Below are 16308 nucleotides of genomic sequence, written 5' to 3' on the forward strand. Positions count from 1 at the left end.
TAAATGACCTCTACAAACTCCCCATTAATCATCTCTTTCAGATTCTATTGAGTGTTTCACCTGCTCCTGGGACCAATGGCCAAATGAGAACCAAGACCTTTGTCTACCAAAGACTACTGAATTCCTGTCCTACGAAGAACCTCTTGGGGCAGTGTTAGCAACAATCAGCGTTTTCTTCTCATCTATTCCTGTAGCAATTCTAGGGATCTTTATATGCCACAGAGACACAGCTATTGTCAAAGCCAACAACCGCTCTCTCAGCTATCTCCTGCTTCTGTCGCTTACCTTGTGCTTTCTTTGCTCATTAACTTTCATTGGTTATCCGACAGCGGGAAAATGCCTTGTTCGACAGGCTGCCTTTGGTATTAATTTTAGTCTTTGTGTTTCTTGCATCTTAGCAAAAACCATCATGGTGGTTATCGCCTTCAAAGCCACCAAACCCAACAGTAACTTAAGGAGATGGGTGGGACTCCAGCTGTCATACACAATAATCAGTGTATGTACTTTGCTCCAGTTTATTCTGTGTATCTTTTGGCTAAGTCTTTCTCCACCATTTTCTATGTATAACATCCACTCACAGCCTGGCAAGATAATATTTGAGTGCAATGAAGGGTCTCCCTTTGCTTTCTGGATCATGCTGGGATATCTAGGACTTTTAGCGACCATCAGTTTCATAGTAGCTTTCCTGTCCCGAAAACTGCCTGACAGTTTTAATGAGGCAAAGTTTATCACCTTCAGCATGCTTGCCTTCCTCAGTGTTTGGCTGTCATTTATTCCAGCTTATCTCAGCACTAAGGGCAAATACATGGTGGCCATGGAAATATTTGCCATCTTGTCTTCAAGTTTTGGTTTGCTATTCTGTATATTCTTTCCAAAATGTTACATCATACTTCTAAAACCAGAGATGAACACAAAAGAGCATTTGATAGGCCGGGGGGCAGGTCACCGAAGCAGGTAAAAATGTCAAGTGATTCAGAAAGATAATAATAATTCCATTGTCATCTTCATGAGGTGAGATAAAGATGCTGAACAAAACTTCCTACAGCACCCAATCAAGGGCAACAAATATAGGTTTTTGAACTGAGCACATGGTGTGGTCTGAAGAAAAGTGAGCATGAAAATAGTGTTAATAGATGTGTTGAGTTTGTTTGGAATTGTTACTATGTTCAAATTCCTAGTCTGTTATTGACTTCACTGACTTTGGCATATGTTGGTTATATTTTTTCTCTTCACTCCAGGTATCTGCCTTTTGCGTCTTGGTCCGGCCCTGAGTTTAATCTCTCAAACATATTCTGAAAATTCTTGTACTAGCAATACTTGCCATGACCACTAGAATGTATGATACACTGGGTGGGTAGTGGTTTTGGTAATGCAATGGGCACTATAATATTGATACAACCATACCGCGTTATTTTTTTCTAGCATCGATACATCTGCAACATAACAAAATAAACAAGCAGTTGCCTCTCCTCATTGTGAAAACTGTGATGACCTTCCACAACAATGATTAACATTCAAGCGACATACATGTTTTTTGTCCCTTCAATCAAGCTATTCAAAATAATTAGTATCTTTCCTGGTACATGGTTTCACTTATGTGCATGATTGAGTACTAGAAACCCATTTAAAGCGAGTACTTAAAGCAAATCTTATTCTAATTTTGCAGCCTTCCCTAGAGTCCTTATCAACGGTTCTCTAACAAAATAGTGGGAACAAAAATATTGAGATACAAAAATATTGTGTGAAAATATTGTTTAGCGTAATATTGTGCTCCTACACCATAATGGGAACCAAAATACTGTGTCAAAAATATCATGGAAGAGTACACTGACCGGAAACATGTAAGAATATATATATATTTATAAATTTCGACTTTAAAGTACTTTATTTAGAAAAGTTAATTAGGTAAAAATTAAATAATGTTAAATTATGAGATTAAGGGCCTGGTTACGAGGCTGGCTGAAGACCGCCAGCCTCCCAGTGTTTGTCTGACCACCGCACCTGTGGTGGTCCGACTGACACATTATTAGGTTGGCAGGCAGACCCGCCAACCTACTGCCGTTCCCACCACGGTCTCAGATCCTGATGGGCTGACGGTGGTGGAAGTTGTAATCAGCAGGGTGGCGCTGAGGTCAGCACCGCCCTGCTGATTACAACCTTGTTCTCTGCCAGTATTTTCATGGCAGTTCAACCACCATGAAAAGGCTGGCAGAGAACAAGTGCAGGAGGCTACGGTGGGGGGTCCTGCAATGCCCATGCCAGTAACATGGGCAGTGCAGGGGTCCCCTGCCCAGCACCCTTGAAATGCAAATTTTGAGGGTGCTGGAGCCCTCTGGGTGTGACAGCATTGCTGCAGGCGCTATGTCGAGCCAGCAACAATGCTCCTGCACCTTTCCCACTGAGCCGACGGGCGGAAAGCTTGGTTCTCACCTGTCAGCCCAATGGGAAAGTTGTAATACAGCTGGCGGGGAGGTTGCAAGGAGGGCGACGGCCACCCCGTCTGGAGTTTGGCTGACGGGTGTCCCCATCCGCCAAACTCCTAATTGGTCCCTTAATCATAAGTTTCATTTATTCATATATACTTAAAATATAACAGTAAACAATTTTCAAACACAAATTGTAAATTAAAGTGAGAATTAACAAACATAGGCACAATCATCAAAATATGTTACTTCGGTTGTACATTTAATGGAACATATACAAATAGATTTATGTAATATTGTTAATCAAATATAGATATAAAATATGCATGAATTAAAAAAATATTAGTAATATTTTAACAATGTAACAATTTAAAAATGTGCAAAAGTAATAGGTAACAGAAATAAAGTAATGCAATAACTTGTAAAATATCTCTTCACGTAAAATACAGTTACGAAGTTAACTCAACCATACCAATTCAGATAGCACTAATCTGATTGCTCCTTAGTCAAAATTCATTAACAGTTGTGCACTTTATGTTCACTGCGTCCCATTTACCTACAATTTGAGAATGTATGACCACAAGTTTGCCTCAATTGTTTTGCCGCGCAAAACAAATTCAGATCTTTTATTAGTGTATTTTATGCAATGGATTTTATTAACAAAGCAAACAATAAAAGAATGAATGTAATAAATATAGACCAATAATTAAATAGTGTTCTAAAAATAATATAAAGATTAAAAAAATATATATATTAAAAAACAAATACAATTAAACAATAATTGCAAAATAATATAAACTCACTTTAACTAACATTACAGAAGCTGTTAGCGCTTTAAGAGGCTTAATTCACTATTCCCAGTCCAATTTACCAAGAGGAGGGTTGTACCTCCAAGAGTTTACAATTACTGTTCCACTTCAGTCTAAGCAACAGTAAGAAAACTGACTTCAGAGGGGTAAGATTTACTATTACTACTAATAATTATGTTCTAAATAACAATGAAAGAGCTAACAACAGTTTCGTTAATCCGTGTTTTATATAAAGAATGCACACAATAGAAACTTAAGAAAATTAATTACAAATGGAAAATAAAATTCAAAACAAATTCATTCAATAAAATGTTATTTACATCCCTCCTTGCAAACCACAAAACCACAAACACCCCCCAAAAAATGTAATTAAAACGTTACTGAAATCAAAGAAATAAAAATGCTTTTCACAAACATTGATACTAAAAACAAGAAGCAATGCAGCAAAAATACACCAGAGAGCACAAATCCCTAAATAATTTAACTATGCATAATTAGTTATCGTTAAAAATCACATTAATAATTAAAAAGTATATTTTCAGTAACATCCCATCCTATTCCTCCTACAAAGCCATCATCTGTTTATTAGGATATAAATAACAAAAAAATATACAAAATAAAATGTAGATTATAATTCAGTTTAACCATAAATAAACATAACACAATTACTAATCAATTAAATGTCTTATTTACAATACAAACCCAGCAGCCTCCAACTAAAATATTAGATATTAACATCATTTTCAAAATTAAACTACATATTAAAAATAATGACTTGAACGTAACAAATATAACAAATAATTTTACATAATTAATTACAAATTTAATTAACAATAAAACATTAACATTAAAATTAAATTATATTTTATATAATTTCTAACCCTAGAAACCCATTAACCCTCTACTACAATATAAATTACTCTAAATTAAAATAAATTACACATTTAAAATTATAATCTAAATTTAAAATAAGTCAATACAGTTGTACTAACATTATTTCAGCAAAAGTTAATATACTAATACATATTAGGTTAGTACAAAACATAATATTAAACACAACAACATTCTTATAGTCTCACAGTACAATGTTCTTATAAACTATATTATACATTTAAAAAATGGTACTCTTGCATTTGATATTCTGTTCCATGATAATTTCGTTGTCACAATATTTTTGACACTATATTTATGTTACATTATATTTTTAATCTGATATTTTGGTCAATCATCCGGATCATCAACATCTAATGAGATGGAGCCCTGTGGAATTTAGCAGCCCAAAAGATCCTTGGGAGACTGGAATTTATGGGCAACAACTGATTAACATAAGCCAAATTGTCTCCAGAATGCCACCTCTTTTCAGCCTGATTAAGCTCTTCCAAATCAGGTAATCAGTACTGTGACCTGTTCCACCCTACCATCCCCAGTACACTGGACTGATTCCTGTAATTCCCTTTATCTCATTAGCCAAGATGGTCTCCGAGTTGTAGGCAACTTTCAGGATGCCTTGTAACATCTACCCCTGAAGTATCCAGGTGCTGGGAAACTCCAGGGCCATCTCTGCTGTAGAAACCCCACACCTTCCGGCATACTTTACTTATGCATGAAGACCAATTTTCAGGTTCTGCCTTGTCATCATTAGTCAGCTCTACCCTAGAAAGGTACTTATGTCCTCTATGTCACTGCCACCTAAATTCTGTGCAGGTCCTACACCATGGTCACATTATAGTGATGCTTCCATCTCCCTGTTACACAACTACCAGCCCTGATTATTCTCCTGCAGGAGTATTCTTCTGTGTTGTCTGCTGGTGGTCCTCTACCACTGAGAATGTCATCTCATGTTCCGATAATCCCAATAACCTAGCAACTTTCCTTGAAAGCTCCCTCCTCTACCTGTAGTGCAATGGCTGATCTCTGTGGCTCAACTGACTGACTGGGGTACTTTGCCTTCCTTATGCTGCTCATAGCACCTGATGTTCTGCCAGATCATCCAGAATCTGGAGGAATACTTTCTTTAATGTTGGAATGGCAAACTTTTTTTACTAAACACCTAGTAATCTCTCTCAACCATTGATTGAAATACATTAATGCAGGATTCATCCAATTTTATCACTGAGGAATGGAGTTGCGGATTGAAAAAATATAATGATGTGATAGCATATTCTACTGTGATAAATTAATAAAGAAAACACCAAGAGATATTACATGACAATGTATTAATATTAAACTGCATGAAATTGCTACTAGCCATGCTACCCTTGTCATGTTATACACAAGTAAGGGGCTGGACCGAGGTGAACCGTTGAATGGACACTTCTATCAGTGTATAGTGTAAATGACCTCCACCAGGTCACATATCAAATATATGTTAGTACTTGTGTTAGTAACAGAACTCAAAGTCATTATTCAAGTGTCCAACATATAGCCATTAACCAAATACTGTACTTATTACATTTTGGGGTGACAACTTAGTTACTCTGATTCTTACCTAAAACTGGGTCCCAGACTTAAGGGATATATATAATGGTGCAATTTAAGAAAAAATCTATGAATAGCTCACATACTTGTCATACAACTACATAATGTATCCTATGATTGGTGCTCCCACAGCCTATGTATTCAAACAACACTTGTGAAACATTTACATGTATTAGCAGTAAGATAAATAAACATTTATAAGATGCTTCACAGAGCTTTCACCAAGATTTCTTTTAGAATTTATTAGTGTTTTTGTAGTGGTTTTTTTTTTAGGTTAGGGACCATGTGAAGATGCATTAGAGCCCAAATATAAACCCATTTTTTGCCTTTGCCAAATTTATATTGTGTTCTGACAAAACAAAGTTGAGGAAACTAGCTCTTGGGAGTGCCAAATAGGGATCCTGCTTTCCCTTTGTGGGGTTTTAGTCATAAGGCCCCCCTTACTAGCCTGCGGGGGGGGGCAGGATACATTATTTGTCAAATTCATTTTTAATAATTACTTTCTAACTCCACTCCCACAACTTCAAAGGTCAAAAAGAGCTAAGGAACCCAATCCATGCTACCTCGATGATGGTCTTGTATACTTTGTAGATCCTGGTAGGGTTGAAATACATCAACAATCACTGTGAAAGGCAACAATATAATCAAAAAGCAGCAGCACTGAGAGATCAAACCCCCTGTTTAGTAGCCAGAAGAGCATGTGAACCTTTTTGACTGCAGTTCAGCAGACGCTACAGAAAAAGAGATTATAGTCAGTAAATTACATTATCTATTTAAAAGTTTAGTGGCTGCTTACGAGTTTGGTGGATGGAAGCATCTGTCCGCCAGACTTCCGATGAGGAGGTCTCTGTGGTGCTGGCGATCTCCCAGCCGGCCCCATTACGACTCTCCCACTGGGCTGACTGGTGGAAACCAAACCAAGGTTTCTTCCGGTCAGCCCAGTGGAAAAGGTGCGGCAGCATTGCCACAGCTTATAATAGAGCTGGTGGCAATGCTGCTTCACACAGGGGGCACCAGCACCCTTGAAATGCGCACTGTCTGCAAATCAGATAGTGCACATTTGAGGGTGCTGGGCAAGGAGACCCTTGCAATGCCCAAGGGGTACCCTGTTCCCACAGCACTTGTTCACTGCCATGAAAAGGCTGGCGGAGAACAAGGCTGTAATCAGCAGGGCGTCGCAAACTTCAGCGCCGCCCTGGCTGATTACAACCAGGACTGCCGTCATTCGGTCAGGATCACTGATCCTGGCGGAGACAGCGGTCTTGTGGTGGTCCGACTACCAAACTCTTGATTTGACGGTCCGGCCTTCAAAGCTGCAGTGGTCATGAACCACCACCGCGAGTCTTGCAGGTATTTGACCACCAGATTTATAAGGCCCTTTATGACACATGAGCAAAATGTCCACATGTCTACAGAGGTCTGCTGCCTTACTAGAGCTTCCACACTTGGAGAGAAAATGCCCAATGTAGGATTTACTTTCTCTGGATGCTTTTGAGAGCATATTAATCCATTGTTTATGCAAGTAATAATCTTTTACTCTGTGTTATATGTTGGAGTGCCACCATAAATATGTAAAGGTGAGAAATGTTACTTGAAGCAAATGTGTTGACTGTAAAGAGTAGTTTCTTGGGACACTGGTAAAAGCAATTTTTATGGTGTAGCTTGTGGGCATCACTAGAGAGAGGCTTTGGCCCCGCGCACATGTTGGGAGCCAGAAGTACATGTTTTGAATGGGCAGACGCTGTGTGCCTCCACAAAAGTGCTTCTCCTTCACACAGCCGGGATTATTTTGTTGGCAGTCAATAACCTACATGGTTTTTAAGGTCTGACTTGACAGTGCATTTATAAGCAAGGCCCGTTGGCACTGCCAATGCTTGTTGTACAAAGACAGCTCTTTAAAAATAATTGATTTCTAGCTGAAAAGTCATCAATCATTCTATAACACACTAAGGGCCTCATTACAAAGACCACCAGACTCTTGGTGATGGAACGAACACTGCACTACAGGCGGTCCGACCACCACATTACGATCCTGGCATTCGGACCGCCATGGGACTGCCGTCACCTCCAGGAACATGATTCCCTATGGGCTGGTGGTGGTTGGGGTTGGGCTCAGCCACAGCAGTGCTGAACTGAGCGCCACCGTGCTGATCACAACCCCACTTACCACCAGCCTTTCCAGGGCCGGGACCTTGCCACGGAAAAACTGGCAATAAGCCAGTGTAGGCGGACACAGGGGGCCCAGCAGGAATATTGTAATATGACTAGGGGGCGTCACTGGCATGATGACAGCATCATCCCCGCAGCTTTGGCAGTCCTGTGTTAGGACCACCAAAGTCGTAATCAGGCCCATATTGTTCAAATAACTATTGTAATGCCAAACCTCTTAACATATCATATGAGATACATTGAGTCAGTAGGCCTTCTTCGAGCAACGTTAACACTGTAAAACCTTTTAAATATTTTGGGCACCCTAGTCACTTTAATGACAAATAAAATCTCTAAAATCCTGAAATCACCAGAAAAGATCAAGATATTTTCTGTTCTTAGCCAGGTTCTGGCATGCAGATTTATGTGGCTGCTATTACTACATTTGATGCCTTATTCAGTTACATTTCATTTATTTAGTCAGACTCTCACATAGTGCATTAAAACCAAACTGTTCACATATAAGTTTTCCAGGAGCGGGTAACCCGATGGTAGCCACACCGCTGGAGGTAACCTACCAAGGTCCTTAGATTCAGGTGATGATTCTGCTATGTTGCTTGTGGCAAGAATGTTGTACTCTGGGAAAGCCAGCTTCCATATCATGGGAATTGTGTCAACAAAGTGGAGGGTACTAACTAGCCCATTGGCTAGTGATTGCGTTGTCCTCACAGAGAACTTTGCTGGGACATATTGGGCACCCCTGATACTCAAGATTTCAGTACTCACTGGACCTGGAAAGAGATAGAAAAGGAGACCATTCTGCACTAGTTCGAGGTGCAACGCCGGAGCGACTGCACTTCCTGCACATTGGGCTAGTGGAGTTTGGACCCTGCTCTGTGTGCCTAGCTTGGGGAAACGCTGATCCCTGGCCCCAGTCCAAAGCAGAGACTCCAAGGGTCAGTTGGCTGGCCCCCAAAACAGCACTGGGACATTAATGCTGATGGAGCTGAATTCTCATATCTAGTAGCCACTGCAGAAGCCTTGCAGCTTCTGGATGCCGGGTACTCCCAAGAACCATTCGGAGATAGTCTAAAGGTGTACCCCGGTCTACTGGACCTGTGAGTGTTGATTGTGACTGGATTTATCACCCGAGAGGAAATCGAGCCCACACCAAAGATTTGCACCATAACCGGACTGTTGCAAAAGCACAAGGTCTGCATCGGCAGCAGTTTGAACCCTACAAAAAGGACTTCCAGGGACCATGAAATCCATGGACAGTCACCCCCACTCACCAACGGACAGAAGACTTGACTACATTTCACCCCGTAGACCACACACTATTAGCAGCATCCTTGAACATCCTTGACCCTGGATCACTCAGCATCAGGACCACTCCACTATGGTCTATGGCGGTCATCCTGTAAAGTTTGGATCTTGCTCCAAAAATGCTCAGGTGGCCAGTTAAATGTCCAAAGTATCCTCTCTGGTCCACTGGATCTCTGTCCTGCTGGACTTTGTTGCTCAACTCAGGTCGGAGTTGCCGAACTAACTTTTCAAAACTTTTCAAAAGTGTCTGAAATTTTTGTTGACCAGTGCTTGCTTGCGGTTGATGCTCAAGTTATTTTATTCTTCTAAAATTCAATATCTCTGGAACCCTCCACTGCATTTTGATGATCAAGATCTCTAAAGGTTTATAAAAATCAAATCTATTCTTCTAACCTGGTGTCTTCTTTCTTTCATGTCGTTTGTCTTTCTAATTTTGTTGTTTGGTGTTGTTAAATGCTTTACACATTGTTCGATTGCTAAGCCTTCCTGCCCACAGCCACAGCTCCCCAGGACTGAACTTAAGGTTAAGTAAATGTACCTGACTAGACTCAAGACAGTAGCTGTGAGTATACTATATGGTAGGGCTACCAGTCATACCATATAGTAGACCTCAAATCCTCACAAGGTCCCATTGTTCAGTTTATGGACACTGAACTCGAAGTGTGAATAAAACTATATTTAGTGGTTTAATACCTCTTTCCTCTCTGGGACCCTTGTACCATAAACATGCAATTCTCTGTTCAAATGTTATGAACACAGCATTAGTAAATAATTGTGCAGAGTAATGACAGCCAACACATGATAAACCAATTCCATGACTGTTTAAGAATGGATTTATTGGGAAGGGAGGGGAGAAGCCAACAGGGCTTGAAGGTGGCTGCTCTCTAACATGGCTCCTTCAGCTAAACTAACAGTCTTGCACATATCCGGCCCCATGGAATTCCTAAACCTACATCATATTTCACTGCTGCTGTCTTATATTCTGTTAATCACAGAATGGGGCAGATGCTCAACTGCACTGCCCCGGGGGACCAGCGTACAACCCTTGCACAAGGGAGAGGCAGGGCAGGCATTGGCAGTGGCCTGGTAACGGTCTGGCAGTGAAGTCATATTTGGAGAGTCTAGTGCTGCAGAGGAGCTCAAGCGGTGAGCAATGTACCCTAGAGGTGACTGCTGCTGTGCTCTGTGTTGAAGGAACCACTGCCACAGTGTGAACACATTACCAAGAGGCTGACATTGAGTGGGTCTCTGAAGGGTGGAGTGACTAGGCCGCACTGTGGTCCCATGTGGGGACCTCCCTGTGCTCCTTTGCACTCATGGGTGTTCACCCCTTTGATCTTCCTGGCTCTGGGGAGACCCCACTGCCCTATCTTCATGTCGCATTGGCCCCTACTGTGAGAGACGTCTGTTGAGGAGTAAATATGGAGCCCACAGGCCAACTGTGAGCTCAAAAGGGCATTTCCCGCATTGTCAGGTGGCCCTGTAAAACCACGAGGGGAAATAATACACTCCTTTTGATGGCCGATGAAATGTTACAAACCCAGTGTGGCAATCATGATATCCATGAAAAGTGAGACATGTCCCTGGCTAGCTGAGGGAAACTGAAAAACAGGCTGGATTGATCACTCCCAACACTACCCCTTGATTCTCCGAAGATTATTTTTGCTTCTCTCTGCTTTCTAGTTATGACAATATCTGTGAATTACCACACTATATTAAAATCCCACTAAAGGGGATTTATAACACCTACGCTCACTGCGTTGCATGAATGGTGCTGCACGCAATACAGCGATTGCCCATTGTAGGGTTCCTTTTTTGTAGCTCATCAGTTTCCTGTGGTCCTATGTCCTGGCTTGTGTGATTAGACTCTCAGGTACAAATTGAAACCTGCTTATAACCCGTTATAATCCTGGCACATTGCACCAGTGTGCATGAGGGAAAGATGGACAGTATGCAATCCAAGCTCATATTTGATGCTAAAACATGCCTTAAAACTCAAAAGATCAACAAGATGCGCAAGAACAAGGCACTGCCCTCTACACGGATTAAGGTGAACTATTTGCCAAACTTAAAAGAACTAAAAGAGAGCTTGCAGACAATTGACATCAAGATTGAAACATTGTCATATTACTTGGATCACTTGAAGAAGAGACTTAACAAACACACTTTAAATACTGAGATAGTGAAGCTGTGAAGCTAAGAGTGTCAGAAGTAGAGCACAATGCTGTGGCGAGCAAAAAGACATATGCTGCTATGGAAAGATATCTTGAAACAGTAATAAATAAAAATAAACAATAAAAATAAGAACCTGGAGACCAGGTCCCGACGCAATAAAATCAGAATAGTAGATGTTGCTGAATCTTCACTTACAGGCAATCTGGAAATCTTTGTAGAGTAGCTGCTCCTCACAGTTAAAAAGAAATTGCAAGAGCAAAGCATGGCATGCAGCATGCTATACCCAGCCCGATTTAGAGTGAACGTTTTGCATATTCACAGATCTGTGACACTTGATGCAGACCTTGAAAAAGGTTCTGGGGCATATCCCAGGGCAAGAGATGATGTGAGGGATGCAACAGCATCCTCTACTATGGAGGAGAAAGACTGACAGTTGTGTGATTCTTTTCTCTACTATCAGTAGCTGTACACTATAATAGAACCATTTGTCTGATGTCAAAAAGTCATTACAAAGTTGTTATTTTCACAGTTACACATGATTGTAAACCAACAGTCTACAGAAAGGCCAGTAGTGTGCTTCAAGAAGAGAGATATGAGCTGCTGATTACCTAGTCGTAGCCACAATACCCCCTCTGGATGGTGGTTGAGGCCCTCTGTGTTCCACCATGGATTGAGTATTTGTATGTTTTTCTTTGTTAGGGACGTTTTGGGTGAGTTATGTGTCACTGATGGCTGGGGTCTTCAGTGTGGGTGGGGAGAGGCAAGGGAGGGAAGACATATTGTAAGGTGTGCTAGGCATCATATGGGCACATGGAAATACTCTGCTGTTAAGTGTACTGCAAGAATTCTACAGATTGAAGATAAATTCCTCCTATGAGCACATCACGTAAAGATAGTAAGATTAACCTAAAGTTGGTGACCTGGTATGTTCAAGGCCTAAATGACCGTAGAAAAACGCTACGGGAGACACATCTGTCACAGTGAGATGGCAGCAGTCTCACAAGTGGTACATTCAGTGACTCCTCATTTAGTACATAAGCTAGAAACATACTGATTTACATTAGAAGGGATCATGAAATGAGGATAATGGATTCTATCATTGCAGAAGATGGCAAACATGTATTATTCCTGTATACTATTGATAAGGGAAATAAGGTACTTACGACCACTTAAAATCCTAATTATGATAACCCACGGTTTTTCAGTGACTTACAACTGATTATAACCAGCTTTCAATCTGATACAATTATTTGAGGAGATCATTTCCACTGTATTCTGCACCCACTATGTGATACGTCCACTGGCACTCCCATGAAATTATAGGCTGCAGTCTGTACCATTAATACAATAATGTAACAGGAGCAATTGGTTGACATCTGAAAATGCAGAAAGCCCACAATTCAAGACATTACTTTCTGATCATCGATGCACAACATTCAATCTCACATAGACTGTGTTTTGATGTCCAGAAATGCTGCATTGGACGGTTGTTATAGGGTTCATTAAGTGTGCACACTCTCAGACCAGTCCCCAATACTGGCAGAGTAGGATATTCTGAATTGGCCCCCTCCCAGTTTCTCTTGGAGATTTCCCTCAGAATCTTTGCTCGATATGATATTTAGAAGAGACAAAAGGCTATTGAAGAATACCTTATGACCAATGTAGATATGCGAGGCCATGAGAGAGTGGGCATCTGGGTAAAACCTTTGTAAGACTTATGCACCCTAAATGGGCTGATGGGACGTGAGCTGCATACAATCCTCACAGTCTGAGCCACTGTGTGACTCCTCTCAGATAGTTGACCAATTCAGATAACATTATGAGGGACTAGATCCCTCCAAACGCACAACCCAGGCTGTAGATAATAACAAATATCTTAAAGAATTAACACCAACACTGTGGAATTATGAGTGCAGAGAATACTTACTATTGCCACTGTCTCTTGAAGAGATTAAACGGGCTATCTGTACCACGCCAAAAGGACATTTACCTGGCAAGGACTGGCTCATCTCTGATTTCTGCAAGGAATATGTGAAAGAGTTGACCCTGCATACTATGACACTATACAAGGGTATTATTGAGAGTGGATGCCTCCCTCCTACTACGTGAGAGGCAGTAATTGTAGGAAAATGGCTCCCTGTTGCAGTTACCCCCACTTTTTGCCTAATATTGATGCTGACTTCACTAAGAAGTGTGCTGGGACCCTGATAACCAGGCCCCAGCACAAGTGCTCTTTCACTAAAAAGAACATTTGTTTCCACAACTGGAAAACCCCTGGCACACAGATAAGTCCCTTGTAAACGGTACCAGTGGTACTAAGGGCCCTGTGACCAGGGGAGGTCCTTAAGGGCTACAGCATGTTTTGTGCCACCCTAAGGGATCCCTCACCTAACACCCACACACTGCCATTGCATATTGTGTGTGTTGGTGGGGAGAAAAAGGCAATGTCGACATGGCATCCCCCTCAGGATGCCATGCACACAAAATACTGTCTGTGGCATAGGTAAGTCACCCCTCTAGCAGGCCTTAAAGCCCTAATGCAGGGTGCACTACACCACAGGTGAGGGCATAGCTGCATGAGCAATATGCCCCGGCTGTGTCTAAGTCTATTCTTAGACATTGTAAGTACAGGGTGGCCATATTAAGTATATGGTCTGGGAGTTTGTCAAAAACAAACTCCACAGTTCCATAATGGCTACACTGAATACTGGGAAGTTTGATATCAAACTTCTCAGAATAATAAACCCACACTGATGCCAGTGCTGGATTCATTAAAAAAATGCACACACAAGGCATCTTAGAGATGTCCCCTGTAATTTTACCCAATCCTTCAGTGCAGGACTGACTGGTCTGTGCCAGCCTGCCACTGAGACGAGTTTCTGACCCCATGCGGTTGAGAGCCTTTGTGCTGTCTGAGGCCAGAAACAAAGCCTGCACTGGGTGGGGGTGCTTCAAACCTCCCCCTGCAGGAATTGTAACACCTAGCAGTGAGCCTCAAAGGCCCAGGTTTCGTGTTACAATGCCCCAGGGCACTCCAGCCCCTACTTTTGGTGGCAAGTCCGGAGGAGATAATGAGAAAAACAAGGAGGAGTCACCTACTAGTCAGGACACTCCTGCCTTAAGAAATCCTCCATCTTAGTTTTGGAGGCTTCCCCCAATAGGAAGAGGGATGAGCCCCCCTTCCCTCAGGGAGGAGGCACAAGGAGGGTGTAGGCACTTTCAAGGACAGCAGCCATTGGCTACTGCCCCCCAGACCTAAACACACCCCTAAATTGAGTATTTAGGGGAGACCCTCAACCCAGGAAATCAGATTCCTGCAACCTCCAACAAGAAGAAGGACTGCTGACCTGAATGCCCCACAGAGACGACAGAGACACAAACTGACTTGGCCCCAGCCTTACCGGCCTGTCTCCAGACAAAAAGAACCTGCACAGCGACGCATCCAGCAGGACCAGCGACCTCTGAGGACTCAGAGGACTGCCCTGCACCCAAAGGACCAAGAAACTCCTGAGAACAGCGGCACTGATCAGAAACAGCAACAAATGTGCAACAAAGGACCAACTTTAAAGAGACTCTCACTTCCCACCAGAAGCGTGAGTCTTCTCACTCTGCATCCGACGCCCCCGGCTCGAGTCCAGGACAACAAACACCGCAGAGAGGACTCCCAGGTGACTTCAACAACGTGGAAAGCCTGAGTCGACCTCCCTGCACCCCCACAGCAACGCCTGCATATAGGATCCAGAGGCTCCCCCTGACCACGACTGCCTGGTAACAAAGGAACCCAACGCCTGGACCAAGCACTGCACCCGCAGCCCTCAGGACCGAGGAGAACCACCTACAAGTGCAGGAGCGACCAGCAGGCGGCCCTCATCCTAGCCCAGTCGGTGGCTGGCCCCTGTGCCCTGCCTGCATTGCCAGAGTGACCCCCAGGTCCCTTCATTGCTTTCAATAGCAAACCCGACGCCTACTTTGTACACTGCACCTGGCCTCCCCTTTGTCGCTGAGGGTGTGTTTTGTGTGCTTGTGTGTGTCCCGACAAGTGCTCAACAAAACCCCCCTGGTCTTCTCCCCAAAGACGCAGGTACTTACCTGTTAGCAGACTAGGACCGGAGCACCCCTGTTCTTCATATGCACCTATGTGTTTTGGGCCCTCCTTTGACCTCTGCACCTGACTGGCCCTGTGTGGCTGGTGCTGTGGCTTTGGGGTTTCCTTGAACCCCCAACAGTGGGCTGCCTATGACTGACTGTGTAAGTGCTTTACTTACCTGAGAAACTAACCAAAACTTCCCTCCCCCAGGAACTGTTGATTTTTGCACTGTGTCCACTTCTAAAATAGCGTATTGCCATTTTAACCAAAATTGTGTGTACTACTGTTTTAAATCAAAGTTCTATATTTACCTGTGTGATGTACCTTGCATTTGATGTATTTTACCTCAAATTTGAATCTTGTGGTTCTTAAAATAAATTAAGAAAATATATTTTTTATGTAAAACCTATTGGCCTGGAGTTAAGTCTTTGAGTGTGTGTTCCTCATTTATTGACTGTGTGTGTACAACAAATGCTTAACACTACCCTATATTAAGCCTACTGCTCGACCACACTACCACAAAATAGAGCATTAGTATTATCTAATTTTGCCACTATCAACCTCTGAGGGGAACCCTTGGACTCTGTGCACAATATCTCTCACTTTGCGATAGTATATACAGAGCCAACTTCCTACAGTAATCCTTACAATGTCAAAACCAGAAAAAACTTCAGATCAGTGCTCATCATATAAGCTACTCTCACTTCTCAAAAGAGACACAAATATCTTTGCCAATATTTTTGCCAACTGTCTCTGGCTAGGTGTGGTTTTACTGGGACAAGACAGTTTTATACTGTGTAGGAAGACACCCATTAACCTCACAAGCTCCTTTGGTGTAGTCGCACATATCGACCTCAAAGGT

General features: G+C 42.3%; 1 protein-coding gene across 1 annotated transcript in view; it reads left to right on the forward strand.

Annotated features, from left to right (window-relative positions):
- The window catches only part of LOC138267242 (extracellular calcium-sensing receptor-like), an 83468-nt gene extending 72516 nt beyond the window's left edge, over positions 1-10952 (forward strand). The window contains exons 8-9 of the mRNA XM_069216099.1: positions 42-954; positions 10868-10952. Of these exons, the coding sequence (XP_069072200.1) occupies positions 42-954; positions 10868-10952 (998 nt within the window). The remainder of the gene's footprint in view (positions 1-41; positions 955-10867) is intronic.
- The last annotated feature ends 5356 nt before the right edge of the window (positions 10953-16308 follow it).

This window comes from Pleurodeles waltl, chromosome 12, assembly GCF_031143425.1.
Source record: "Pleurodeles waltl isolate 20211129_DDA chromosome 12, aPleWal1.hap1.20221129, whole genome shotgun sequence".
Lineage (NCBI taxonomy): Eukaryota > Metazoa > Chordata > Amphibia > Caudata > Salamandridae > Pleurodeles > Pleurodeles waltl.